This window comes from Budorcas taxicolor, chromosome 7 (genome assembly GCF_023091745.1).
Source record: "Budorcas taxicolor isolate Tak-1 chromosome 7, Takin1.1, whole genome shotgun sequence".
Classification (NCBI taxonomy): domain Eukaryota; kingdom Metazoa; phylum Chordata; class Mammalia; order Artiodactyla; family Bovidae; genus Budorcas; species Budorcas taxicolor.
This window is the reverse complement of record NC_068916.1, coordinates 14,776,293-14,803,948: the sequence shown is the minus strand read 5'-3', so window position 1 is coordinate 14,803,948 and position 27,656 is coordinate 14,776,293. Positions and strand designations below refer to the sequence as shown.

The following is a 27,656-nucleotide window of genomic DNA, read 5'->3' as shown; positions in this document are numbered from 1 at the left end:
GTTAAAGACACCTGGATTGATAGTTCTTCCTGCTTACTGAGCCTGTAATCTTGGGTAAGCCAGCCTCCTTTGTGATGAATCTCCTGGGCCATGGGAAATGGAGGGGGGAGGGATCTTGAAACCTCCCTTTGTGGTGGTTAAGGACTGAGTGTGTGTTAATCGGTCAGTCATGTCTGACTCGTTGAGACCCCATGGACTGCAGCCCACTGGGCTTCTCTGTCCATGGGATTCTCCAGGCAAGAATACTGGAATGGGTAGCCATTCCCTTCTCCAGGGGATCTTTCTGACCCAGGGATCGAACCCAGGTCTCCTGCATTACAGGTGGATTCTTACCATCTGAGCCACCAGGGAAGCCTGTTAAGGGCTAAATAACTCCTAAAGATCCTGGTACAGTAAGTAAGGAAGTACTGATTAAATATTCAATTAATAGCTATTAGTTTTATTCCTAATATTTCAGTTCTCCTGGATCCTGACCTGCAGTGGGTAACCCATGGCGACCAGAGGGTCTGAGGTCCACTTCTGGAAGCTCTCCACCAGTTGCTGGGGGAACTTAGTTTATGTGCATGTTTACAAATACATTCACTTGTAAAGTGCATAATACAAAAATGTCAATGTATACTGTAACCTGGAACTCCATTCTGATGCTTACGTTGTGGCAGATAAAGTACTTTAAAAAAAAATGTAGTCCTATCCTATTGATGATTTATTTCTTTATTGGGATAAAAAAACCATAGCATTTATCATCTTAATTGTTTTTAAGTATATAGTACATTACTAACTATATGCACATTGTTCTGCAGCAGATCTCAAACTTTCATCTTGTGAAACTGAAACTCTATTCCTATTGAACAACTTTCCTCTTCCTCCCAGCCCCTGGCAACCACCATTGTTCTTTCTCTATGAGGTGACTAAGTCAGATGCCTCTAAGTGGAATCACACAGTGTGTCTTTTTGTGACTAGCTTATTTCACTTAGCATAATGACCTCAAGTTTCACCCAGGCTGTTGTAAAAGGGCAGGATTGCTTTTTTTTTTTTTTTAGGCTGAATAATCCATTTAATACATCCATAATGTATATGCCACATTTTCTTTATCCATTCATCTATCCTGTCCTTTGGGTTGCCTCCACCTCTTGGCTATTGTGAATACTGCTACTAAGAAGATGGGTGTGCAAATTTTTCTGAGATCGTATTTCCTATTCTTTTGAATATTTATCTAGAAATGGGGTTGCTGTTCATATAATTCTATTTTTAGTTTTTTGAGGAGCCTCCACACTTTTCTATAGCAGCTGCAGTATTCTAAATCCCCACTGACAGTGCAAGGGGGTTCTAATTTCCATGTTCTAATCGATACTTTTTGTTTTGATACTGGCCATCCTAAAGCATGTGAGGTGATCTCATTGTGGTTTTCATTTGCATTTCCCTGATTGGTTATACTGAACCTCTTTTCATATACATTTGTCCATCTGTATCTACTTTATGCAACTTTCTATTCAAGTCCCCTGTCTGTTTTCTAATTATCTTTGAGTTGTAGGAATTCTTCATATATTCTAGCTATTAAGCCCTTATCAGATACATGGGTTGCCTACATTTTTCTCTCATTATATTGGTTGCTTTTTCACTTTGATTCCATTGCTGTTCATGAGTTCACTTTAACATAGTCCCATTTGTCTTAGTTTTTGTGACCTGTGGTTTTGGTGTCATTTTCAAGATATTATTACCAAGCCCAGTGTTGTGAAGCTGCCCCCTCCTCCACCACACACACACTTTCTTTTAGAAGTGCCACAGTTTTAGGTTTAGGTCTTTAATCCATCTTTTGAGTTAACTCTTATATGTAGTGTACGGTAAGGGTCCAATTTCATCCTTTCGCAGGTAGATATTCGCATTCTGGGTATCTTTGGCGTGTACTGGAGAAGGAAATGGCAATCCACTCCAGTATTATTGCCTGGAAAATCCCATGGACAGAGGAGCCTGGTAGGCTACAGTCCACGGGGTCGCAAAGAGTCGGACACGACTGAGCGACGTTCCTTCCTTCCTTGGCGTGTAGATATGGTTTCTCAGCACCATGTGTTGAAGAGACTATCCTTGCCCGAGTTCTGATGCTTCTTTAAGTACACAGGCTGTGGAAGTGGCCCAGGTCTCTCTACACTGCGAGATACTTCGTGCATCCTCAACACTTTCTGGAGTAAGTTCTGTTAGCTCCTTTTCACAGATGAGGAAACTGAGGCTGGGTCCAAGTGACCTGCCCAAGGTCGTTATAGTGAGCAAATATAGTGTAGGTGGGATTGGAAATGAGTACTTGAACTTTAGAGCCCACAGGGTATAATGCCCTGGGGATGTTCCTCGTTCTATCCCTAGCAAGCGGGTAAAGAATGAATGAATGAATGTCTCAGGCAAGGCTGGCAGCAAATGGAGGAGCTTGGACAAATCCACTGCTCCGCGCAGGGGTGCGCTCCTCCCTCGCGCATGCGCGACCCCTGTGCGGAGCCCATTCCACTGCCTCCGCCCACTCATGGTTCAGCCTCTCTCTGTGTGGTACGGCCCGACTTCCCCCACGCCTGGGCCGGGATGGTACGCGCCGCCTCCGCTCGCGGCCCCTCCCCGTCGGTTTCCGCGCGAAAAGCCAGGGTTGCCTGTGCTGCTGCCGCCTCTGCTGCACCTTCCAAGATGCCTGCCCGTACCGCCCCGGCGCGGGTGCCTGCGCTGGCCTCCCGGGCCTTCTCACTGCCTGACGATGTCCGCAGGCGGTAGGTGCCGCGGGGAACCGGGAACCTGGGTGGGTGGCACGGCGGTGGGGGTGGGGGTCATTTCCCCTCGGGGTAGCCCGTGGCCGCCGCTGACAGACGGGCGCGCATGCGTGGGCTGGCTCGGCGCGCGGCGGCAGTTGGCGCGGGCAGGGTGGCACTTCCGGTCGCGCGCGCCCCTGGCCGTTTGGCGCCAAAATGGGCCAATGCCCCCCTCCCCGTTCCCTGGTGACTAGAAACTTGGGGTCTCTTCTGACCTCAAAGTAGGGCAAGCTTTGGGTTTTCCTTGGAGAGCCCCTTCCCGGAGCAGCCTCGGGCCCAGCTCCTGCCGCCAGCCTGGTCGCGCAGGAAGTGGGGAGCCTGCGGCCTCGGGATACCCCTCGGCCCGGGCACTTCGGCCTCCACTTCCGGTGCCCGGTCCACTCGAGGGGGTTGGGCTGGCCTGGTCCCCGTGGGTATTTGGGGGGATTCTCTCGGCGTCCCACGCCAAGCATCCCGATGGCAGCCTCCAGAGACAGATGCCGCCGCCGCCGGTCGGGGCCCAGGCGCGGCCGGCTCAGGTTTGCGAGCCCTGTCTTCCTTGGGGGGCTCCCTCCATCACTTCATACGGTAGTCGCATTCTGGAAGGACCCCTTATCCTTCAGTGAGGGCTAGAGCTGGGCAGCGTGAAAACTGAGTGGTTTCTTCCAGTAAATCTGAGCCGTGGGCATCAAGGAAGCCTTGCTAGGGAGAACTGGCTGGTTTCCTTGTGTATGTGTGCGTGTGTATGTGCATGTGTGGGGAGGGGAGAGAGGGGGGCAGCAGCTAATATTGGGGACGCAGCTACAGCTACTCTGTGCACATGGATCTTCAGGCAAGACCATTGTGCACCCTAGGCTTCTTGCTGGTGAAGGGCATCAGTTTCACTCTTGGAAACTTGCAGACCTCACTTAGAACAATGTGGGAACCAGCCCTGAATGCTTCCAACCAGATTTGTGAACCTGATTTAGCCATTTTCCTATTTCCCTTTGCTTGTTTCCTATAGTTGTGCCAGACCAGTTCTGATTTGGGCTTTTGAAAGGTGGAAAGTAGGTGATAGAGGGTATTTGGATCTTCCTCCCAGGTGTCAGACCACTTCTTAGCCACAGTTAGAGGGTGATGTGCCTTGCTAAAGAATCCCTATACATCTCCACCAAGATAAAACATGACTTGAAGTGGAAATGGATTTATGAAAGTGCCTCGCTTCATTTTAGACCCAGGACAGGGATATTGGGCCCAGCCTTCTTTACCTGGATGGTGAGAGTGCTGCCTCCACTGAGCCATCCATGACCTTGGGCAAGTTTCATAAACAGGTCGCGTCTGTGGACTTGGACAGTTAACATGGGCTTTAAACTGGTATTGGATTAAATGAGAATATGCCTGGCACATAAAGGCCCCCATGTTAGCATTCTTGACTAATCTAACTTGCTTTTTTTCAGTTCTGCTAATTGTATGGAACACTTTACATGATCTCACTTAATCCTCAACTGTTCTCAAGAGTGGTTGCCCCAGTAATTAACTGTAAGGAAGCAAAGATTTCTGCTAAGATCTGCTGCTTGGCAAAACCTTTCCCTTCTGTGAGGGGTTTTATTGGGCCAGAGCAAGCGTTCTGTTTAGCTGAATTTGAATGTTCTTAGGTGAGTGTTACAATCCATCAATCCATCATTCACCCTAGGTTCCATATTACCTTGAACTAGAATTACCTATTAGGTATAGAGTCTGGTTTTGGGTTTTTTTTTTTCGTTTTGGGTTATCTTTTGACTACACCTTACGGCATGTGGGATCCATCCCTGACCAGGGATCAAACCCATGCCCTCTGCATTGGGAACATGGAATCTTAACCCCTGAACCACTAGGGAAGTCCAGTGTAGGCTTAGGTTTCTGCCTCAGACCGCTGACATTGTCACTTTTTGTGACCCTCTCAACAGCTTTTCTTAAATTTTGAATTTTAGCTTCGAAAATACAGATGTAAACATGGCATTCAATATTCCCTTTAAAATGTTCCCTTATACCACCTTGTAGATGGAGATATAACTTTTTGATTCATGAAAATTAGGTACCTCATGTTATGGATTATACTAAATCTAGTAGAATAGGAACAAAATTTAGGCCTAGTCCTCACTGAGGAATTCTTGTCACTTATGCTAACTTGTGTTTATATGGCAGCTTCTTTTAAGACTCATACCATTACATTAGCTATATAATGGTACTAGAAAATGTTCTTAATGTTTCAGTTCAGTTCAGTTCAGTCGCTCAGTCATGTCTGACTCTTTGCGACCCCATGAATCGCAGCACGCCAGGCCTCCCTGTCCATCACCAACTCCTGGAGTTCACTCAGACTCATGTCCGTTTTAATGCTTAGGTATTTGTAAATCTATTTATGGCTGCACTGGGTCTTTGTTGCTGTGCGTGGGCCTTCCCTGGTTGCCGCAAGCAGGGGCTACTCTTTGCTGTCATGTGCAGGCTTCTCATTGTGGCTTTTCTTTGGAAGCACAGGCCCTAGGCGCGTGAGCTTCAGCAGCAGCTCTCAGGCTTCACGGCACACGCTTAGTGGTTGTGGCGCACGGGCTTAGTTGCCCTGCAGCGCGTAGAATCTTCCCAGAGCGAGGATGGAGCCTGTGTCCCTGCATTGGCAGGCAGATTCTTATCCACTGCACCACCAGGCAAGTCCAGTGTTTGAGTTTTTTAAGTATAACTAAGTGTAAAAATTAAGTTCAGGGCTTCCCAGGTGGTGCTCGTGGTAAAGAATGTGCCTGCTAATGCAGGAGACATAAGAGATGCGGATTCAATCCCTGGATTGGGACGGTCCCCTGGAGAAGGAAATGACAACCCACTCCAGTGTTCCTGCCTGGAGAACCCCATGGACAGAGAAGCCTGGTGGGCTACAGTCCATGGGATCATAAAGAGTCGGACACGACTGAAGCAACTTAGCACGCACACGTCCTAAGTCTTCTAAAAATCAGGCCTTTCAGGACAAGCCACATTTTTCCACTTGATTTTTCTTACTCTCCAAGCCACCATCTTTTGTGTAGAAAAAGCATTAGTCTTCCCACTTGTCTTTCTGTTGCCATTTGGTCTTTTTTCTCTAAGGAAACTTATCCTCTTAAGATATAAATTGGAGCTGGAGGTTTTCCTGCCCCATACGCCACGTGATGACTTGAAGTCCAGGACTGCCGTCCCCTTGCCTGACTTGTCCTGTACCCTTCTTTTCCTTGCAAGCCATTCAGGTTATCTTTTAGGTTCTTAGGGCCTGAGACCATGCAGAGCTACCAGTGTGAGGCTGGGCTGCACCTAACCCCTTCCGCATGGTGGCTACTGTCCATTCATTCCCAAGACTGCTCAGAAAGACAGTCCCCTTTTCCCTGCGATGAGAAGGGGTTAAATTCTGTCAATGTACCCCTCATGCTGCCTCTGCAGTCTGGAGTTGATGATCACTTGTCGTCCAAGCATATTTGCCTCATTGATTGCATCTGCAGCTTAGAATCCAGTAGAGTCAGATTCTTGCTTGCTAGACTTTCACCTTCAGTGAAGCCTGAATTGACATACTAATACTAGACACCTCCTCACACAAATCTGACTCAGCCTTTGTAATTATGACAGCTTTCCTATCTGCTAACCACTCTGATTGGATTAGACTGGGTCTTCAAGTTCTTAACTAGTCTGTGGCTCGTGAGTAGGTACGGAAGGCATAACTGACTTTTCTAGTTCTCCCCTGAAGTAGGATTTTAGACGTGCAGACTCCTGGGGTTCTAAGCCCACCCTGCCCACTTGCCAGCTATATGACCCAGTAGCCTAACCTCCTGATGCTTTATCAATAAAATGGGACAGAGGTGCCCACCACACCAGGGCACTGTGAAGACTGAGCTGAAAGAGGTAAACGTGGCAGAGCAGCACCTGCCCAGAAACCTGCTTCCCTGCTTATCACGTGGCAGCTGTATGTTTCACTTCCATTATTGGGGGGGTGGGGAACATACCTTATTAATGAATTACCAACTTGCAAACCTGATTCGAAGGCAGATACTAATACAGCAGCCCATGCCTGCGCATCATTCCAGCCTTCCTATTCGCCTGGCTTCTTGTATACTCATCTGGGCCTGTTCTCTTTGCTGCCACCTTAGCTTAGCTGTTGCACCAGGTGTCCAGCCATTCCTCAGTTAAGATGGTTTCCTCTCTCATTAATTCTTTGTATTCTTGACTTTTGTGATGCTGTTTACTACCTGAGAGCTTCTTCCCTGATCTCCCCCATATTTCTTTTCAATTCTTGGATCCTTATTTTCCTCCAGTCCTAGGATTTCTGCTTTCGGCAGTTGAACAGTACCAGCCAGAGATGCCTCTTTGGAGAGCCAGTTCTAATTTCTAGCTGTTAAACAGCCATGTAGATTCACTGGAATGTCTTTCATTCCTAAAATTCATGGTGTGTTCCCTTCTTCCCTACCAAAAAGTTCTGAATTTTTGGTACTGTATTAGTTTTTAACTGCTGTCATAACAAACTACTGCAGTCTTAGTAGCTTAAAAGAAGCACATTTGTTATCCTCTGATTCTGTAGGTCAGAAATGTGGTGTGGGTCTCACTGGATTAAAATCAAAGCGTCAGCAGGCTACCTTCCTTCCTGGAAGCCCTAGGGGAGAACCCGTTTCTTACTCTCTCAGGTTGTCAGCAGAATTCAGTTCCTTGTGGTTGTAGGACTAAGGTCCCTCTTGATGGCTGTAGGGTGAGAGTGGTTCCCAGCGCCTGGAGGTGACATCATCTGTTGGCTCGTGGCCCCCTTCCTTCATCTTTTAAGCCCTCAAACCCAGTTCTCACGTCACATCTTTTTGACCATTCTGTAGTCACATCACTTGAAATGCAGCTGGGAACTTTCTCTGCTCCTAGGATTTAAATGATTTGATAGGGCCCACCTGAGTCATCCAAAATACCCTCTCCATCTTAAGGGCTGTACCCTTAATCACATCTGCAAAGTCCCTTTTGCCATGTAAGGTAACAGCATATACACAGGTTCTGGGGAATTGGGGGAGAGGGTCCGTTACCCTTCCCTCCACAAATACTGTCTCTGGCCACCCTGTACCACCCACCATGCAGCCAGTTACAGAAGGCACAATCAACAGAACTTTGTAACTTCTCCAGGATGTTCTCAGCTGCTGCTGTGAAGCCATATTACAGATCAGTGTTTCTGATTTAGGACGTCAAGAGTTAGCCATTCAGTCATGTCTGACTGTGATCCCATGCATTGTAGCCCGCCAGGCTCTATCCATAGGATTTTCCAGGCAACAATACTGGAGTGGCTAGTCACTCCCTCCTCCAGAGGATCTTCCTGGCCAGGGATCGAACACAGGTCTCCTGCATTGGCAGGCAGATTCTTTACCATCCAGCCACCAGGGAAGCCCAATTTAGGATGTTAGAGTGAGTGAACACCTTACCTCTTTTTAACTAATACATATTGTATATTTCTGCCACCTTGACTTTGTTTTTCCCCCACTAAAACATGACTGATTCTTGGGTTCTTATCTCCCTCATGACTCTTCCAATGGTTTGTTAACTATGGAGAAAATCTGTGATTTTTTAGCCTGACATTGCTGACCTCCTTGAGACAGGCACCCAGCTCCTCTCAGGATTTGCCTTTCTTCCCTGTGTTGGCCTGACTCCTGTGAGTTTCTTGCCCCTGCTATGGCAGCTCCTCTGCCCAGTTCCCACTGAGCTCTCACCTTCCCTGTGTCCCTCCTTCCTGATGCCATTTATATCCTTTTTCTTCAGAAGCCTCAGACTTAAACTCTATTGGCCTTCACAGTGGTCGACGTATATCTTTTTTGCCTTTCAAGAACTGCTCTGATGGAAGCAGCTAGGAATGAATCATGGGATCTTGGACCAGAAGGGAGCTAAGGTTTTATATATATAATGTTGCCATCTTCTATGACTACTCTACTTGGTCCTTCATATCTGCTTCTTATCCTCCTGGCTATGAACCTAGATGGGAGGTAGTGTTACCAGTTTTACTGGGATGGGGATAAACTCTCCAGTGAAAGCCTGGGCATCAGGGGAGACACGCTGGCCAGCCTTCCTCCTGCCCTGCCTGTGGCTCCTCAGTGCCTGCCCTGGGCTCCCGCCTCCCACTTCAGGGCTGAGCAGGTTAAATCTAGTCTTCACAGGGCGAGACTTTTGAGATACCCCCAAAGTCTATTTCTCCCTGCCAAGCTAAATGTCCCACTTCAATAGGAAAGATTCAAAAAATTCCCACCCGCAGATCTGTCTCCTGCCCAGATGTAGGTGTTGTCAGCATCAGGCAAAGGGCCCACTGGTGGGCTTCCATCTGAGCGTTGTCCTTGACGCCCGAGGTGACCCGGTCGAGGTGGGAGCTGTGTCCTGCCAGGGTGTTTTGAGCACAGTGACTGAAGGTGGGTGGCTGTGGCGCTCCGGCAGCAGTGTGTGCGCCTCCGGCTCTGAGCAACCTGTTCTGCAATCGTCCTCAACTAAGGCTCTCCCAGGACCTGAGTTGCTTTGAGGGTAGAATGACTTTTGCCTGGAAGGGCCTCCACATGCTTCTGAAAAGCCTGACTCTGAATCTTGAGTCCAGATTACACAACGCATGTGATACACAGCATATTAACCACTCTGTCGGTAGACTGCTATCTTTTGTTTTTGGCTGTGCTCCGTGGCAGTGTGGGTTCTCAGTTCCTCGGCCGGGGATCAGACCCAGGCCCCCTGCGGTGGAGGTGTGATTGTCTTCGCCGCTGGCCCACCAGAAAGCCCCTGCTCGGTCTCTTCCATAGCCAGACCTCTGCTGAGCATCCGGTGCCAGCCAGGAGGCCCCTGCCTGGCAGTGCCTACATCTCAGCACTCAGCTCGTTGCCTAAAACAGGGTCTGGCGCAGAGGAGGCACCCACAGATGATGTTTGCAGCTAGAAGCAGGATCCCCACCCACTCGGAGTAGCCACTGTCTGTCACTAGTCCAGCAGAGCCTGTCACTCACATTCCTGTCTGTGCTGCTTACATCTGCCCTTGCTCTGGGAAGGTCCGTCTGGGAGAGCTCTATTCCTGCCCTTTAGGTTGGTGGTAACCGAGTGCCTTGCCTGGGTGCCCAAAGGGAGGACCCACGCATGGTGGAGGCCCAGTCCTTCCCTGCCCAGGGCAACCCCCCTCTGCTGACGGACGCTGGCTTAGCTGGTTGGACCTGTTCTTACCCCGCTGCCCACAGGAACATTGCCCAAGCCAGGAACAACAGCCTGTCCATTTCCTCTGTGTCTTTTGCTTCTTGTTCCTTTATTCTCTTTGCTCCCTTCCCCCGAAAAGAGGCAAGACACTCATCTTCAGTAATCAAGTCAGACCATGATTTTTCCAGCGAAACTCATGACAGTTCTGCATACCTAAATGACTAGGTGCAAACGTTCACAAGGATGAGCTCTGGGGGGAGGCGCCAGCCAGCTTCTCTGACTTCCTCTCCCTTGTGTGGGGGGCACCCTGTGCTGCCCCAGGTGACCCCGACTCCATCTCCTACTCAGGAGTGCTGCCACTCCACTCTCCCCATCCTGGCCTTTGGGGGTGTTAGCTGACTGTTCCCGCAGCCTCCTATTGCCCTGGTTCACTCTTTCTAACCCCTGTATGCCCTTCTATGGACTCTTGGTCAGGTCCAACTGGAGGAAGACCACCTGTTGGTCACTTAACTTGGGAAGGACCCCAACTATGCTTCCTCTTTCCCAGTGTCTTTTTTTTTTTTTTAATCTTAATTTTTGACTGTACTGTTCAACATGCGGGATCTCTGTTCTGCAACCAGGGATCAGACCTGTGCCCCCTGCGTTGGGAGTGCAGGCTCTTAACCACTGGACCGCCAGTGTCTTTAAAATAACATTGTTATAGAGTGCCTGTATTATCCCTTTCCACTATCAGAAAAACACCCCCAGAAAGGGAGCCTCATTCAGATTGCAGATGACCTCTTAATGTGTATGTAGGCACTGCAGTGGGGCATTCTACACATTGGGGGTGGGGGGAAACCGTTGTATTTTCTAATATCCGTGTTGAAGTTATTTCCAAAGTTCTTTAAACTGTGGTATTATAGATGAACAGTGTTGCTTAACAAGTATTTTCTTTCTTCCCTTTTTTCCTTCCCCCAGGCTCAAAGATTTGGAAAGAGATAGTTTGACAGAAAAGGTAAGGTCATCTCCACCTTAACAAAATCTATTATCAGATGTGACTATCTGATAGATTATGTGGCTCAAAGTGGAATTGGCGCTCTCTTCCTTAAGCTCTTAAGGATAACTTGGATGTTTTTGTCTAATGTGCTATATTAATAGGCTGTTATCAGTTAGCTTTTGGTCACTCATCAAGTTTCCCAATCTAGGCTGCCTATCATCAGGTCTAGATTATAACTTGCCCTGGTCACACTGTTTTTTCAGAATCCGTTTTGTTCTACTGTACCATTATGTGTCTGTTTCACTTCCTAATCTTCCCATTTTTCACCACCCTGTAGATGGTGTGATATGATCTTTTAAAAAAAAAAAAAAATTTATTTGACTGCACCAGGTCTTAGTTGTGGCACATGAAATCTAGTTTCCTGGTCAGGGATCAAACCTGGGTCCCCTGCATTGGGAGTGTGGAGTCTTAGCCACTGGACCACTAGGGAAGTCCCTCTTAAAAAACAATAATAAGTAATATGATCTTAATGGAAATATCACGAACGTGCCTTGACTCAGCATTGCCTGCCATTCAGTCATTGTTATGTGGCCAGGCAGTGTAACTGTGCCTTAGTCCATTAGTTAGAAACTCATAGTTTCGGAGTGTGGGGACTTCTAAACATATATCCTTCCCTTAGGAATGTGTGAAGGAGAAACTGAATCTCTTGCACGAGTTTCTGCAGACAGAAATAAAGAATCAGTTATGTGATTTGGAAACCAAATTACATAAAGAAGAATTATCTGAGGTAAGTCTTCAGGGTCCTGGCAAGTGGAAGCCTTGGCCTCCTGGGTAACTGGTCTATGACCAGGGAGGCCGAATAAGCCCAACTCCCCATGTCACCTGTTAGTTATATAAAGGGAACACATGTGTTTTCTTATTATTCTCTCATTGCCACTTGTTTACATTCACTGCTACTCAAATTATCCTTTCCTGCTGTAGGAGGGCTACCTGGCTAAAGTCAAATCCCTTTTAAATAAAGATTTGTCCTTGGAGAACGGAGCTCATGCTTTCAGTCGGGAAGCGAATGGATGTCTAGAGAACGGGAGCCAGACAAGTGGTGAGGATTGCAGAGTGGTAATGGCAGAGAAAGGCAAGCCCCCCAAACCTGTCTCCAGACTTTACACGCCCAGGAGAAGCAAGTCTGATGGAGAAACAAAGTGTAAGAGCATTCGACTCGTTTGACCTTGTTGGAGTGTGGTATCACCAAAGAGGAGGACAATTAGACTTGGCGCCATAGGTTCATCCCACCCCCTCCCCTGGGTAGCACTTATTTCTTGTGTATCCATATATGTATATATTTTTGGCCGCACTACTCGGCTTGTGGGATCTTAGTTCCCTGACCAGGGATCATACCTGGGCCCATGGCAGTGAAAGTGCCCAGTCTTAACCACTGGACTGCCAGGGAATTCCCCCTTGTGTATACTTCTAACTAGCTTAGATGTAGAAAAGAAATTTTTGTCTTTGACCAAGTTTGAGAGCATTAGATCTCCAAACGTGGATGAATTTGAGGTTTAAAGTAACAGGATCTATTGATACTTAGAACTAAGTTATATGCCTGTTTAAGCTAAACATTTATTCTTAGACTCCTTCCCCATTTGTAGTCAGAGTAACTCTTCTGAAATGTTTAAAAGAATAAGAGCGTGGGACTTGAGCTCAGGTCAGGCTCTTGACCACTTCACCTTCTGATGATGTAAGTAGAGGTTCTGTTTCCTTGTCTGTGTCAGGGTTGGGCCTGTCATATAAGAGGTTGTGTTAAAATGGTTCAGCAAACTGGCAGGTGCTAATTTGGTGAGTTTTATCAAGATGGTGGTTGCTGAGAATAAGAAGAGGAGGATTCTTAATCCGTAGAAGCTGGTCTCTGCAGCAGCCTGGTAATTCTGAAGAACTGTACTTTGCTGTGAACTTTTTTATTCTTAGTGACTTTTTTGTTTCTTTTTCTTTAAACAGCTGAAGTCTCTTCTAGCCCCAGGATTACAAGGCAGACTACCAGGCAGACCACCATCACATCTTATTTTGCACAGGGGTCAGTATATAATGAATGGATGAGCCCCTCTTTTAGGGGCCAACTGTTTTTGGTAAAACACGTATAGAATTAGTAGGATGTAATTTAGTAATTCTGACTTCCATATTGCCTGGGTTTTCACTTTGGTATTTTGTTATTAGATACTCATGAACAGCATTTCTGAAGACCTCATCCATTTTTACTGTTAATGTTGTTGTTCAGTTGCTAAGTCCTGTCCAACTCTTTGCGACCCCATGGAGTGCTACACAGCAGGCTTCCCTGTTCTTCACTATCTCCCAGAGTTTATTCAAACTCATGACAGTCAAGTTGGTGATGCCTCCAACCATCTCATTCTCTCGCCCCCTTCTACTCCTGCCCTCAGTCTTTCTGGGAAGCTTCAAATATGCATACCCAAAATCACCAAGAGTAGTAAAATGAACCCCTTGTACATGGCTCAGTGACAGCAGTTAACAGCTCCTGGTGATCGTCTCATCTACAGCCCCATGTGCCCCAGTTGAATTAATCCAAATGAATTACAACTCCATACATACCGCATCCCCCCTATTGGGTTACTCTGAAACAAGTCAGACATGTCATCTTATCCATAAATACTGTATTTCTAGATGACAGAGTCTTCCTCTGACAAGTTTTACGTCATATTTTGCTACAGTTGCTAACATTTAGCCAACGAACAGTCTTGTTAAGAAGACAAAACAGAACTATAATTTCGTGCCTCATGAAGTATAATAGCTCCTGAATACCAGGTATACAGCAGTGTTCACACTTCCACGTGTGTTAACAGAGTTTGGTTGACTTCTTCCTTAATCCTTTCAAGATTCCTTATTTTCTTGCCATTTATTTAAAGAAACTAGGTTTTGCTTTAGCTTCTAAAACAAAAGGATCTAGCTGACCTCATCATTAGTGGTGGTTAATGTGTTCAGTTGTCTCTGGTTTTCTATAAACTGGTAGCTAGGTCTAGAGGCTTGTTCGGATTCCAGCTTTATTATCTGAAACTTCATTGACGAACTGGGGCTGTCCATCAGAAGCATGTCACGTCTTTTTGGTGATGTTAGCAGCTGTTGATCAAAGTCTAGATCCATGATTTTATAAGGTTTGCAAAGTGGTGGTATTCTAAACCTGTCATTTGAAGAAACGTTTAACTTTAACATCCTGACAATGAGGGCTTCTCCTTGGAGGGAAGGGGGAGTCCATGCCCTGAATCTTCCCATACAGAGGGAGGAATGTAGCAGTAAGTTGCTTCACGCCCACTGGAGGTCTAGGGTTGGGCTGAGCTAACAGTTGGCTTTACTGTGTGTGACAGCCCTGCCAAACGAAAACCCGAGGAAGGACCTGAAAAAGTGAAGTCAGACGATTCTGTTGATGAAGAAAAAGACCAGGTGGGGCTTGCGTTTAAGTTTCTTAACTCTGCCTTATTTTGGTGCGTTTTCTGTAATTGTGAATTTACGCTTGGTCTGTCTGTGGACCAGAAGTGACTGAGAAGGTGTTAGAACATATCCCTGGTCCCCGGGCAGCACAAAGTGTATCGTGATGAGACCCGCGGGCTTAGCAGGCCCGTGGCTTGAGTCTGCTCTCTCCTGTCTCCTGCCTCTCCACCTGGCAAGATGAGATGTTCAAACCAGCAGAGGTGATGTGTTTAAAGCATTTGCTTCTGACATCAGATAAGCTCCTTTCCCACGTCTAATTTTTCAGTAAGAGCAGAATTGTCATGTTATTATGTGCATTGTAATAGTGCTGCTTAGACTTTTTAGGTTGGAAAACTGGTGGCTTGCCAAAGGCCTCTGGTAAAGACAATGCCTCTGGCGCTGTCCCATGTGGCTTAAGGGGCAAATCTAGGTAATACCAGCTGGCCACATGCTGTCTATTTCAGTTCTGCCACAGGATTAGCTGTGTAATTTGGGAAGTCTGTAGGCTTTCGGGTGGGTAGTAAATGCCTTGTTACCTGCTAAAGATGAATATTTGTGGTTTGTTCTAAGGCTGGATGTCTCAACCAAGGCCTTGACTTTTGGGGGCAAATAAACCTTTGCTGTAGGGGTCAGTGCTGTACATTGTAGAGTGTTTAGCAAGGTCCTGACCCCTGCTCACTAGATGCCAGTAACATTCCTTCTGTCTCCCAGTTGTGACAACCAAAATCACTTTTGGTCTCTCCCAGATGTCTCAGAGGGGCAAAATAGCCCTGGGTGAGAAGCATTGTGCCCGGTATCACTGAGGTAGACTTGATAAGACACACTCATTGTCCTGTCTTATTCTTGGAAATTATATGCGACCATTCATGACCCTTATTTAGGTGTCTGTAGTTAGGTTTAGTCAGAGTACCCACTCAACAGTGGGAAACTGAGATGGGAAACGTCTAAGCCATGTGACCAAGTCCGTTGCCTCCTAGGAGAACATGTCGTGGGCAAGCTGGCTCTTGTAATATTGATAAGTCTTTAAAAAATAAACAAACACATGTAACAGTTTGAGTTGTTTTGTTCCCCCCTTCTAAGGTCTTGGAGGGCTTACATAGCCTTTTCTTTTTGCTTTTAAAGAAATTAACCAAGGTGTTCTTTCCCTAGTAGGAAGCTGTTTCACTGGCGGTGTGTGTGAGGCCTTGCAGACTTTGAGGATGAACCCCTGTAGGAACAGGGTTTATTCCAACATGCTAGAGTCCTAGTGCACCAAACCAGTGATATCAGATGGTATTGGTCGAATAAGTCAAATAAGGTCAAAACCTTATACTTCAACCAGTTTAAAGTGTCTTTTTAAAAAAAAATATTTATTTATCTGTTTATTTGGCTGCATTGGGTCTTAGTTGTGGCCTGCGGGCTTAGTTGCTCCACGGTGTGTGGGATCTTAGTTCCCTGACCAAGGATTGAACCCTGCTTTAAAAGGCGGATTCTTTACCAGGGAAGTCCCCCAGTTTAAAGTTTTGCAGTCTTACTATTTTTTTTTTTTTGAAACAAGTATTACCTACACTTGGTAAAACAGTACAAACAGCTATAGGTTACAAAGGGGTGGTATTCCCACCCTTCTGTCCATCTCTCTCCTGCACCTCCCTCCTGTCTTCCTTCTAGAGGCGAGTATTTCTCGGTCTCCAATATATTGTTTTGGATAGTATGTCTATACATAGTACTGTATTATATTAGTATATAATCTGTATTAGGGTTCTCCAGAGAAATAGAGTCTGTGATATCTGTATATATGAGATTTATTTTAAGCAGCTGATTCACACGATGTCAGACTGGCAGGTCCAAAATACGCAGGACGGGCCAATAGGCTGCGGACGCAGGGAAGTGTTGATGTTGTAGCTCAAGTCTGAAAGCAACTTGGAGTCAGAATTTTATATACAATACACACACACATAGACTAATTCCATATAATATATTATGGAGGGGTTCTGTGTAATTTACCCAACTTTCTCCAATGGTAACATCTCAACTATAACACAACAGTAAAACCAGGGAGTGGACACTGGTATAATCTGCAGACTTTGTTCACTCTGCATGCATAGTCAGATGTATGTGTGTGTAGATTCTTGTAATCTCCATCTCAAACGAGATATCTGCTTCATCACCACAGTGTTTTTATCCTGTTTAAATACATAAATCAGAAATCCTGGAAATGGCAAGTCTTGTGAGCTTAGGGAAGCAGTGTCCCGGCCGTTCATCGGAGAAGAGCTGGTGTCCAGTTTAGGTTGTCATCATCCCTTCCTGATGGGAATCCCAAATTACTGGGTTGATTTTTTTTTTTTTTTTTTTTTGCAAACACTAACAAATCCCTGACATGAGGTAGATCTTTAACTTCACGTAGCATCACTAGACAACCTCTAGTTGTGCGGATGTGTGCTGGGTCAACTCCTGGGCCTCTCCTTTGTTTTGAGGCTGGTGGGACCTCAACACCAGAGCGACAGTTGTTCACATCTTCCCCAAACCCAGATTACCCCCAACCCCTGTTTATAACCATGCATGTATACATGCCAAGTTGCTTTAGTCGTGTCCGACTCTTTGTGACCCTCTGGACCATAGCCCTCCAGGCTCCTCTGTCCATGGGATTCTCCAGGCAAGAATACTGGAGTAGGTTGCCATGCCCTCCTGCAGGAGATTTTCCTGACCCAGGGATCGAACCCATATCTCTTGTCTCCTGCATTGGCAGGCAAGTTCTTTACCACTAGCAACACCTGGGAAGCCTGTATTTAACCATATGAAATGTATTAACACTTTGACTCGTGCTTTTGGTTTTGATCTTCTTTTGAAATAAATATTCTTCTCGTCCCTTCTCTCCACATAGGAGGAAAAGAGACGTCGAGTTACATCCAGAGAACGGTAAGAGTTTATACCTTTTTGTTCTGTGTAATTTGTAATGTTGACTACTGAAATTGCTTTTCTGAAATGTTTTAAAAGGAAGAACTAGCAAGTTGCCAGGGTGAGCATAGATAGCTTAAGGACACTGAGTTTGCAGCCAGATTATTAACCTTGTGATTCAGGTCGAATTCTCTTGCAAAGAGTGAATTGGGGTGGGGGGGCAACTGGCAGTTATCAGAAGCAGATCTAAAGGTTGTATTGAATCTTAAATGTTAAAGTAATACGTACTTTTCAGGGCTACTGAAATGAAGATTGGCTTTTGGTGGTCGGGTGCGGGGGAGGAAGGAAGCCCTTTTGAAAGCTGCTTCCAGGGGAGGAGTCTCTGAAAGTCATCCTTAGGGTATGTTATCTTGCTTGATAGAGTTGCTGGGCTGCTCCCTGCAGAAGAACCAGGAAGAGTAAGACCAGGAACACACATGGAAGAAGAAGGAAGAGATGATAAAGTAAAGCCTGGTCACCTCCGTGTTTGTCACTTCTACCTGAATCAGAGTCCCCATTGGTTCTAGGAAGAGGGATCAGGGCGTGGAGAGCATGTAGGAACAGAATGACTTTCACTAATGATCACAATGACCTTGACTTTAGCAAAAATGCTCTTCAAACTCCTCTTTCTGCTGCTTCTCTCTGTGGAAGGTGTGTTTATGTGGTTCTGGTGACAGTAAACCACTGATAGACCTAGAAGTCGCCTGGACCTCTGCTACTTGATCAGTTAGTCTCACAGCTTTAGCCTCTCCCCTCGCCTACGCATCTTGGTTGCTCATGAGGTCTTGGTGGAGATCTCACTTTCAGACACACAAGGTGCTGAAGTGCTATATCATTGTCCAGGGTTAAAGCTGCATTCTTAACTGAGATCAGACCAGTTCTTTCCCCAGACTTGTAAAATCAAGGTGGGCTTAAGGTTCTGTGAAATACAGATGTACCACCGAATCCCATCCCAGGAGCTTGGGGGAGGGGAAAAGAAGGAATTGGGGTTCTGAAAGTGGGAGCTTTACCAGAAGACAGCACTGCCCCATACGGTAAAAGGCTGACATTGGTCTGTCCCAGGTGGTGGAACAATCTCAGATCCCCAAAAGTTTTATGACCACACTGATTAGAATTTTCTTAGAAACTCCCATGGGTGGTGTGTGCCCTTGAGAGCCTGTTAAAGAATGGGTGTCTGTTATTTTGTCCTAATGGGGAATCAACCAAGATGCATGATAATTCTTGAACCATTGGGTACTTGAAGCTAGTCTTTAATTGATCACTTCCCTACCCTGATCCTAGTTAAAGTTAGCAGCAGTTACAGTTGGGACATATGTTAAATCATTTGAGAATAAGCAGTTCCAGTAGACTGGCTCAAATCCTCCAAAGAAGGATTTAGGGCGTGATTGAAATCCCTTGTCTATGGCCAGACTCCACGTGTTTTTTCTGTTTACGTCACCAACCTTTGATCTCCTCACAAAGTGTGAGGGGTTCCTGAGGCTGAATTCTGGAGAGGTGCATTTAGCTGTCTAAATTCAGACTCAAAATGATTTGTTGTCCATGTTTGAGCTGGAGCTCTTGTTCCAATTGGTCATATACTACTTCATTCCTTTATTTAGATTCTCATTTGATAAAGTTATCAAGGAGATTGTCAACACCTAATCCTGACAAGTGACAGTAATTTTGCCTGCAAATCCATCTTAAACAACAGAATCTAAGAGTTCTTTAACTTCCTGCCTACCTACCCCACCAAAAAAAAAATGTGGTATCTGAAAAGAAGAGAATCCTTCTTCTTACCAGCTAGACTATAGGATCAGTTTAGGTATTTTATTTCCATAAAGCTCTTTAATAGAAATATTAGAATCAAACGGGGGGAAGTTAACTAGTCTTTTTTTTTTTTTTTTCCCCTCCCCGTCCCATCCACTTAGGAAGAAAAGAGACTCAGAAGTCAAACCAAAGAACCGTAAGTACAGTTAACATGTCTTTTGTACTTTGTGAAATTTACTTCCAAAAGTAAGTGTTCTTGTAAAAATTATGGATTGGACAGAGCATTAAGGTCATACATGTAATATGTGGCTAACTTCTGTTCTTGGAAGGTCAGGCAACCATAGTGTAGGCTGAGGTCAACTGAGATTTACCTGACCTTGACTGCTGGCCTGTCCTTAGTGGTCTGTCCTTACTGATGTTCATACAGGAAGCAGTTTGTTAGGTGGTGTTTAAAGAGCGTTGAGCAGCTCTTGTCTCTTGCCTGCAGCTATGACGATGCTATGTGACAAATTGCCGTAGAGCTCAGCGACTTAGGACAGCAGGCACTTTTTGACCTTATATGTTTGCGGCTTGGTGGCCATTGACTGATCTTGGCCAGGCAGACCCGCTTCAGCCCTAGGACTAGCCCAGCTGGGGCGTGCGCTCTCAATATTGGCAGTGTGTGAGGGCGGCAGTGGAAAGCAGCCTCTGACATGCAATGGACTGAAGCGAGTATTGACTGGGCCTGAGTCTGGAGTGGGCAGAACTCCTGAACCAAGTGCCTGGGCCCTTGAAAGGAGGGGAAGACTTCTCAGATGTCGCCTCAGGCCAGCTACCAAACCTGCACAGGAATCTACCACAGGCAGGATTCCCATCAGGTTATCAGGGATCAGGGGAGCCCTTTTGTCTCTTGTTTTTAAACTGCGGCATGTCTCAGTAACACATGAAGTGTTGGTGGCATTCTGAGATCATAAGTTCTGAAGTACCAAATGCCTCTTGGGTTTCTTGCAATGAAAACTTGCCCTTCAGATGAGAAAAATCATCCATGCTCTAACTTGGGGAAGGGAACCGTGTAAACCCTCACTGCGGCTTCTTGAAACGGTGATGGGCTCCCTGAGCTGACTGTGTGTTTTCTTCTGTGACAGGACACCTAAACAGAAAGCTAAGGAGGAGCCAGACAGAGATGCGAGGCCTGGAGGAGCTCAGGCTGAAATGAATGAAGGAGAAGACAAAGTAAAGACTGACTCGTGTCACTTATCCCTACCCGATCCTTGTATTCCCAGTTGGTTGGGAGAAATGGCATGGGTTAGGGCTGTGCATTGAAATCCAGCCCTACCTGCCCTGGGGTGGTCTTGGGCAGGTGACCTGCCCCTCCTTGTGGGGTTCGGCAGCTGTCGCTGCATGTTAGCGCCTGATGTGTAGTGAGCATTCAGTTGTCTGTTTATGGTAATGGTGGCAAGGGCCTGTGTGTGCCTGGACTAAGATGAGTGTGGACCAGCTTCTCTTCATAGCCTCTGGCCTGAGAAGGCTTGACGTGTCATCACGCTTGTGCTGCTTTATCGACCAGCCAGTCTCCGGAGTTCTGAGTCTAGCTCCTCGCGTCCCCGCCAGCTCCCACAGTTCAGCTTAGTTAACATATTGAAACCCTGAAATATTGTACACTGACCCAGGGTTGGGACTGTAAAAAGTCTCAGATGGTGAGGTTATCCACAGGGCTGTAAACTCCAGGGGACTGGGCTACATCTGCTGGGGGCCACAGCACAGGGATCTTATTAAGCTCCTTAGCAATTTGCTCTAAGAAAAGCCAAACCAGGATGGTCCCAAGATTGTCTCTGGTTTTCTGTGAGATCCAGGGAGCAGAGCCTGAGGTCAGACTTCCTGGGTCCTGAGTGTTCTCGCTTCCAGTGGGCACCCTTGCTTGTTCTGTGGCACGTGATCCTTTTGGTGTGTCACCTCCAGCTTGTTCTGTCTAACATCTTATTGTCTCATCTTTTCTGATTACTCGTGATCTTAATCGTCAGCACTTGCCTGGGATCCCTTCAGGTCTAGAGAGATCTGAGCGGTGGTGTCAGACCATCCGTTTTCCTCAGACAGCAGCTGGCAGGAGCTTCAGACCCCACAGCCAGCGCTCTTGTCTCATGGCAGAAAAGGACAAAAGGACCAAAAGTTTGACTTTGTCTAGTTTTTTTTTTTTAAATTATTGACTTAATCTGTGTGTATACTTCTTTATAAAGGTCAGCAGCATATCAGCAAGGTAGTCTTTGTATGTGGGCTCAGCTGTCTTGAATGAGTTGGTGGCCGCGTTGGGAATCCCTACTTCTCACTCTTTCCCTTACTGGATTCCAAAGTTTAGCGTTGCCACGTGCTTTCCCCACTCCTGTCCCAGTGCCTGTTCATATGACATTTTCACCCCTGACCAAATGACAGATTGAGCTATAGACGTCTGGGCCGACATAAGCAAAATGGCTCTAACAGTCCTTTTTGCTTTGAGCTATCCCGGGACAGGGGTGTGTAAAATTGTGGTCCACAGGCCAGAGTTGGCCCTCTGCCTGTTTTCATGAAGTCTTGTTGCACCACAGCCGTGCCATTTCGCTTATGTATTGTTTCTGGCTATTCTTGTGCTGCAGTGGCACAGTTGAGTAGCTGTGACGCAAAGTCTGTGGCTTGGAAACCTGCAAATGTCTGTTTTATGGCCCTTTACAGGAAATCTGCCAACTCTTGTTTGTAGGCGTTAGGGAACTGACTTAAAATTTTTGAAGCCTCATCTCTAGCCTGTAGACCTGCCCAGATTTTCCAATTCTCTCGTCCCACGGTGCTGCAATCATTAACTGATACTTTGGGGTTTTGTCTCACTCTTGCTCAAATTAATTTTCCCCCCTTTATTTCTCTACCCACACGTTTCCCCTCTCAGGATGAAAAGAGGCACAGAAGTCAACCCAAAGATCTGTAAGTGGTTAAAATGCTTGTGCTTTTGTGCTGTGCTTTGTGTAGTTTAAATTAGCAAAATAACTATTGGAGATCTGTGATGTAGATGTTTACAGGGAATTGCTGGTGCTGTTGGAAGACTGGATCAGTTTGGGTGGGGCTGGATGAGAAATCAACCTGTGGGCCCCATCTTGCCTGTCGCCCTTTGCCACATGGGTAGCACTCCCATCACCGCACTGTCAGGTGTCTTAGTTTCCAGTATCTCATCAGGCCCCATGTCTGAGGGTCACACGGGGTGTCTGAAGGCCTCTTTTCAGGATCACGTGTTAGTGACACACCTTTGGAGCCACTGTGACAAGGGGGCTTTCTTTTGGATGGGAAGAAAGTGTCTGTTCACCAGATCTGTTCTGAATATTTTGCTTTTCTATAGGGAAGCATTAGTTTGTCATTTTTAATGTGAATTGGCAATACAGGTTTCAAGCTGACGTTTGGCTTATTTGTTTATCCAATAGAGCTAGCAAGCGGAGACCAGAAGAGAAAGAGCCTGAAAGAGTAAAACCACAAGTCTCTGATGAGAAAGATGAAGATGAAAAGGTACGCTCTTGTTTTTCCAATTCTTCTGTATTTCATAACATCCCATTGGCTGGAATATCTTACAGTGATTTTTAAACAACTTTCCTCATGGAAACTTTCAAACACACCCTAGAGTAGGCAGAAAAGGGTAGCAAACCCTCGTATTCTCATCAACCTTCATCAGTTATCAACCCATGACTAGGCATGTTTTACCCAAGCCTCAGTTATTCTCCTTGCCCTCCCTCACTCTGGTAAACAGATCCCAGTCATATTACTGAAATATTAACAGAAGTGCTTCTATAAGGTGCTTCCTTCTAAAAAGGAAAGGAGTCTCTTAAACATCATCACAGGGACTTCACTGGTGGTCCAGTGGTTAAGACTTTACTCTCCAATGCAGGGGGTGCAGGTTCAGTTCCTGGTTGGCGAACTAAGACCCCACACGCCTCGTAGCCAAAAAAACCAAAACAGGGAACAGAAGCAATGTTGTAACCAATTCAATAAAGACTGTAAAAATGATCCACATCAAAAAATATTAAAATTAAGTAAACATCACCACAATACCATTTTCCTAACACCATAGTATCAAAGTCCAATCTCTGTTCAGATTTCTGTGAGGTCTGCATTGCATGTTTTGCTGTTTGATTCAGGACCCCAGCTAAGTCTGTATATGATACACTTGGTTGCTGTTTGTCTCCCCTGTGTCATCTACAGCGTCACCCCATCCTCTTACTTGCAGTTGGTGTAAGTAGCAGGCTTACCCATAGCATTAGTGGGTTCTCAGGTTTGACATCTTCCCATAGCCCTGTCCCCTGTAGACCACTAGTTAGGTCCAGGGGCTGGACCAGAGGCGTGTCTCTTGTTTCCCAGAGGACTTCTAAGGTGGTGCTGTATGCTTCCTGTTACATCACACCAGAGGCATGGTTATCTTTGTAAGGCTTAGGACTCATCACTGAACCCAGGTGCCCTCAGCCTGCTCCATCCATTATAAAGTTCCCCTCAGCTTTTCACCTTTTCACCTGTTTTTAACAAGCATTGTTTAAATCCATTATTTCACTGGGAGTTGCAGAGTGATAGTTCTATCATTCCTTCATTTACTCAAAATAATTCTAGAAATAAGTTTTCTCTTAGTAGTCACCAGGGGTGGGGATGGTACCATAACCAAATACGGCAGTCTGGGTGACTTAACCAACAGACGTTTATTTTTCTTACAGTTCTGGAGAATACAATTCACATATCAAAGTACCAGCAGGGTTAGTTTCTGGAGAAGTCTTTCTTCCTGACGTGTGGACGGATGCCTTCTTGCTGGGTCCTTACATGACCTTTCCCTGTGCAAGCACGTAGGGAGGAGAGCGCTCTGGTGTCCTATTGGATTAGGTCTCTCCCACTTACAACCTCACTTAACCACAGTCACTTCCTTAAAAGCCTCATCTCTAAATACAGTCACATTTGAGGTTAGGGCTTCAACATAAGAATTGGGTTGGGGAGCAGGGACAAAACTCAGTCCATAGCGCCCCATATCAATTATATACTTACTGAGGTATCACTTAATACAGGAGAGCTAATTTTTGTCAGGCTTCCCTGGTGGCTCAGGGATAAAGAATCCGCCTGCTAACGTGGGTTTTGTACCTGGGTGGGGAAGATCCCCTAGAGGAGGAAATGGCAACCCACGCCGGTATTCTTGCCTGGGAAATCTCATGGACAGAGAAGCCTGGTGGGCTGTAGTTCCATGGGGTCATAAAAGAATCAGACATGACTTGGTGACTAAACAACAAAAGTTTTGTCTTTTTTTTAAAACTAGTCTCTTATGAGTCTTTTAAGGAAGTCTGGTTATAAGAATTTTGTTTGTAAGACTAGACACTGGAGGTGGCTTGGGTCTCACTGGTTTTCTGATTACCTTCTTGCCTCTGACTAGGTTTTGTGATTACCATGTACATAAAATTCTTTAACTGTGCAACATAGTCCGGATGGAAAAGACATTTTTACCCTTCACTCTTCTGTTTTCTCTACTTAGGAGGAGAAGAGACGCAGAACTACATACAGAGAACTGTAAGAACTTATTTTTTGTCTTTCTACCAAGCAGATCGTAATACTAAACAGTTGTCTGAGAAAGAAAGAAAAAGGGGCGTTTAGTGACCTCCTGGAGCAGCCTTAGCTTTGTGTGTGATGGACAGTGAGCGCAGGACTGAGACATGCCGGTTCTGCTGTGTGAGGCAGATCCCCTCTGCGTGGCAGAGACACAACTTGCCCCTTATGCAGCAGCTGGCGCTCATCTGTGTCTGGATCCGGTATAACTTTGACAGATTCTGACATGTCGTGTAATGACTAAAACAAACCTTCTGCTTTGTTCCCAGAACTGAGAAGAAAATGACTCGAACCAAAATAGCAGTGGTGTCCAAGGTAAGTGTACACCTGGGAATAAAAGCCGTTGTGTGACGCGAAGGGACTGGCTTAGGGCTGGCTCTCTCAGCGCCGTCTGCGTTCTCGTCCCCATAGACCGATCCTCCGAAGTGCACTGAGTGCTTGCAGTACCTGGACGACCCCGAGCTGAGATACGAGCAGCACCCCCCTGATGCGGTAAGTCCCGGCTCTGTCTTCAGCTGTACAGTTGCCGTCTCCCGTGTCCCTGCTCACTGTCCACTGTCTCTCAGGTGGAAGAGATACAGATACTGACCAACGAGAGGTTGTCCATCTTCGATGCTAACGAATCTGGCTTTGAGAGTTATGAGGATTTGCCCCAACACAAACTAACCTGCTTCAGGTAACTGATAGGTTTTGTGTGTTTTTCTTTTTTTTAAATCCTGCTGGAGTCTTTTTATTTATTTGGCTGTGCTGGGTCTTTGTTGCTGCTGCTGCTAAGTCGCTTCAGTCGTGTCTGACTCTATGCGACCCCATAGACAGCAGCCCACCAGGCTCCCCCGTCCCTGGGATTCTCCAGGCAAGAACACTGGAGTGGGTTGCCATTTCCTTCTCCAGTGCATGAAAGTGGGTCTTTGTTACTACACAGGATTTTCTCTAGTTGTGGCGAGCAGGGGCTACTCTCTAGTTGCAGTGGGCAGGCTTCTTGTTTCGGGGACTTCTCTTGTTGGGGAGCACAGGGTCTATGTGCAGGGGCTTCAGTAGTTGCAGCCCCCGGGCTCTAGAGCACAGGCTCAGTAGTTGTGGTGCACAGGCCCAGTTGCTCTGTGGCATGTGGGGTCTTCCCGGACCAGGAATTAAACCCGTGTTCCCTGCATTGGCAGGGGGATTCTTTACCACTAAGTCACCAAGGAAGCACAGGTAACTAATATGCTTCTTATCGTAACAAAGCATTTTCTTAAGACGGCTGAATCCTTAATATCTTAGTAAAGTTTTCAACACCTGATCTGTAACGTTTCTTAAGCTGCTAACACTTCAGGGCCACCAAGCTGGTAGATGACTGGTAGGTCTTTGGTTGTTAAAGTTATTCCTGTTAGATCTTGAGTAGGTGAACATCCTTTTAAAAAGCACTTATTTGGCTGTGCCAAGTCTTAGTTGTGGCTTGCAAATCTTTGGTTCTGGCATGTGGGATCTAGTTACCTGAAGAATTGAACCTGGGCCCCCTGCATTGGGGAGCGTGGAGTCTTGGCCACTGGACCACCAGGGAAGGCCCTTGAGTCAGTAAATATCCTAAAGCTCATTCATTCCACTGAGGGCGAGCTATGTGCAGTGGGTATTATAGATACAGCACTTCAGATCCCTGGTTTCATGGAAGCAGAACAAGCTGTGCCTGTGGGTAGTGACATTGTGATGGATGTGAAAAGCCTGGGGAGCAGAGAGAGTAGGTGGGAGAAAGTTGTTCAGAATGGAGGGGAAGGGACTTGAGCAAAGACCTCAGCTTAAGAACAAGCCAAGGAGATAGTGAGGGAAAGACATCCAGGAGGAGGGAACAGCAGGTGGAGGCTGGGAGGGGGCCACGTGGGCTGTGGAAGACTAGGTAAGAGGCTGTGTGGCTAGAGTGGAGGGGCCGGGGGGTTGAGTGGTCCGGGAACAGGGACCCAGGGCAGGGGCTGGATCCTGCGGGGCTCTTCAGGCTGAGGCAATGATGCTGGGGTCTTCTTGGAGGTAGTGGAGTTTGGACTGCGTTTGGGGTTCAGACAAGCCTGTGATTGGGCAGAGTCGCCCTCCTCTCTAGCCTCCTTCGTTCTGCTCTCTCCTGCTCAGTGGAGGTGCTTCCCTTTGCTTCTCTGTGTAAAATAGCTTGGCTCCAGCTCATGTCTCCTTTCAGGGCTCGGCACATGCTTTTCCTCTCCCTGGACAAGAGAATAGTAGGGGCGGCTGGATCGCCTGTTATAAAGCCTCAGGTGGAATCATCTCGAGATGGTCTTTCTGACATTCCTGCCCCACAGTGGGCTGGGTGCTCTAGGAAACCCCAGTGTGTTTCTTCACAGTGCTCTGTATGCTCGCCGCGGTTGGGTGTGTCTCTCCCTCTCCACGAGCAGGAGCCTGATCCACACTGGGACGTTGTCCACTCCCCGGCCACTCCCCGGCTCAAACCTCTGCCTGACAGAATGAGTGATGTTAGCATCGCTGATGTTCACGGCCTTGTGCTTCCCTGTGGCGCTGCTGGGGCAGAGGCTCGCGAGAACCAGGGGCTGGAGCCGCTGCAATCAGGAGTATCAGGGCTTGGGGTCTCTGGGTGGCTCCTCAAGAACAGGTCTGCCCCAGACTCCTTCCTGTGGGTAGGGAAATAAGAACACACGTCCCAGGAATGGCATATGCATTTGAGCATCAGGCCGTTGAAGCCAGACCACCTGGGTTAGCTGGGGACTCTGTTTACCTCTGGTCCTTGGGCTGAAGGTGGCAGGTGGAAACTAGCCCCTTCTGCACACTAATGGGCCCTGCCCCGGCTGGGGACTTGGCACTTCTCCCTGATGTCACCTCTCCTGACGGAGCACGAGGACAGTCTGTCAGGCTGGGCCCTGGCTCCTCCCCTTCTGTGCATCCACCGTGTCCTGCCCTCCGTGGTTGTGTGTCTTTCCTTCCCACGGCTTCAGGTCCTAATGGCAGGGCTGTGCCCCATGTCTGTCTGCTATGCCTGGTAGAAGAGCTCCACTCAAAGTACTCATGTGTTCATTTTTCTTAATTTGGTAAGATTCCAAGATGAGAATTTCTTGGCTTCCAGGGGCCTAGGCGGTGGGAATGTGGCGGGGGATA

At 46.8% G+C, this 27,656-nt stretch overlaps 1 protein-coding gene across 1 annotated transcript in view; it reads left to right on the top strand.

The window, feature by feature from the left end:
* Positions 1–2,664: 2,664 nt before the first annotated feature.
* DNMT1 (DNA methyltransferase 1) overlaps positions 2,665–27,656 on the top strand; it is a 43,408-nt gene continuing 18,416 nt past the window's right edge. The window contains exons 1-16 of the mRNA XM_052642573.1: positions 2,665–2,744; positions 10,862–10,898; positions 11,560–11,667; positions 11,862–12,081; positions 12,870–12,945; positions 14,246–14,321; positions 17,209–17,243; positions 17,644–17,725; positions 19,169–19,203; positions 20,132–20,219; positions 21,898–21,932; positions 22,424–22,505; positions 24,496–24,530; positions 24,836–24,881; positions 24,978–25,058; positions 25,133–25,242. Of these exons, the coding sequence (XP_052498533.1) occupies positions 2,665–2,744; positions 10,862–10,898; positions 11,560–11,667; positions 11,862–12,081; positions 12,870–12,945; positions 14,246–14,321; positions 17,209–17,243; positions 17,644–17,725; positions 19,169–19,203; positions 20,132–20,219; positions 21,898–21,932; positions 22,424–22,505; positions 24,496–24,530; positions 24,836–24,881; positions 24,978–25,058; positions 25,133–25,242 (1,226 nt within the window). The remainder of the gene's footprint in view (positions 2,745–10,861; positions 10,899–11,559; positions 11,668–11,861; positions 12,082–12,869; positions 12,946–14,245; positions 14,322–17,208; positions 17,244–17,643; positions 17,726–19,168; positions 19,204–20,131; positions 20,220–21,897; positions 21,933–22,423; positions 22,506–24,495; positions 24,531–24,835; positions 24,882–24,977; positions 25,059–25,132; positions 25,243–27,656) is intronic.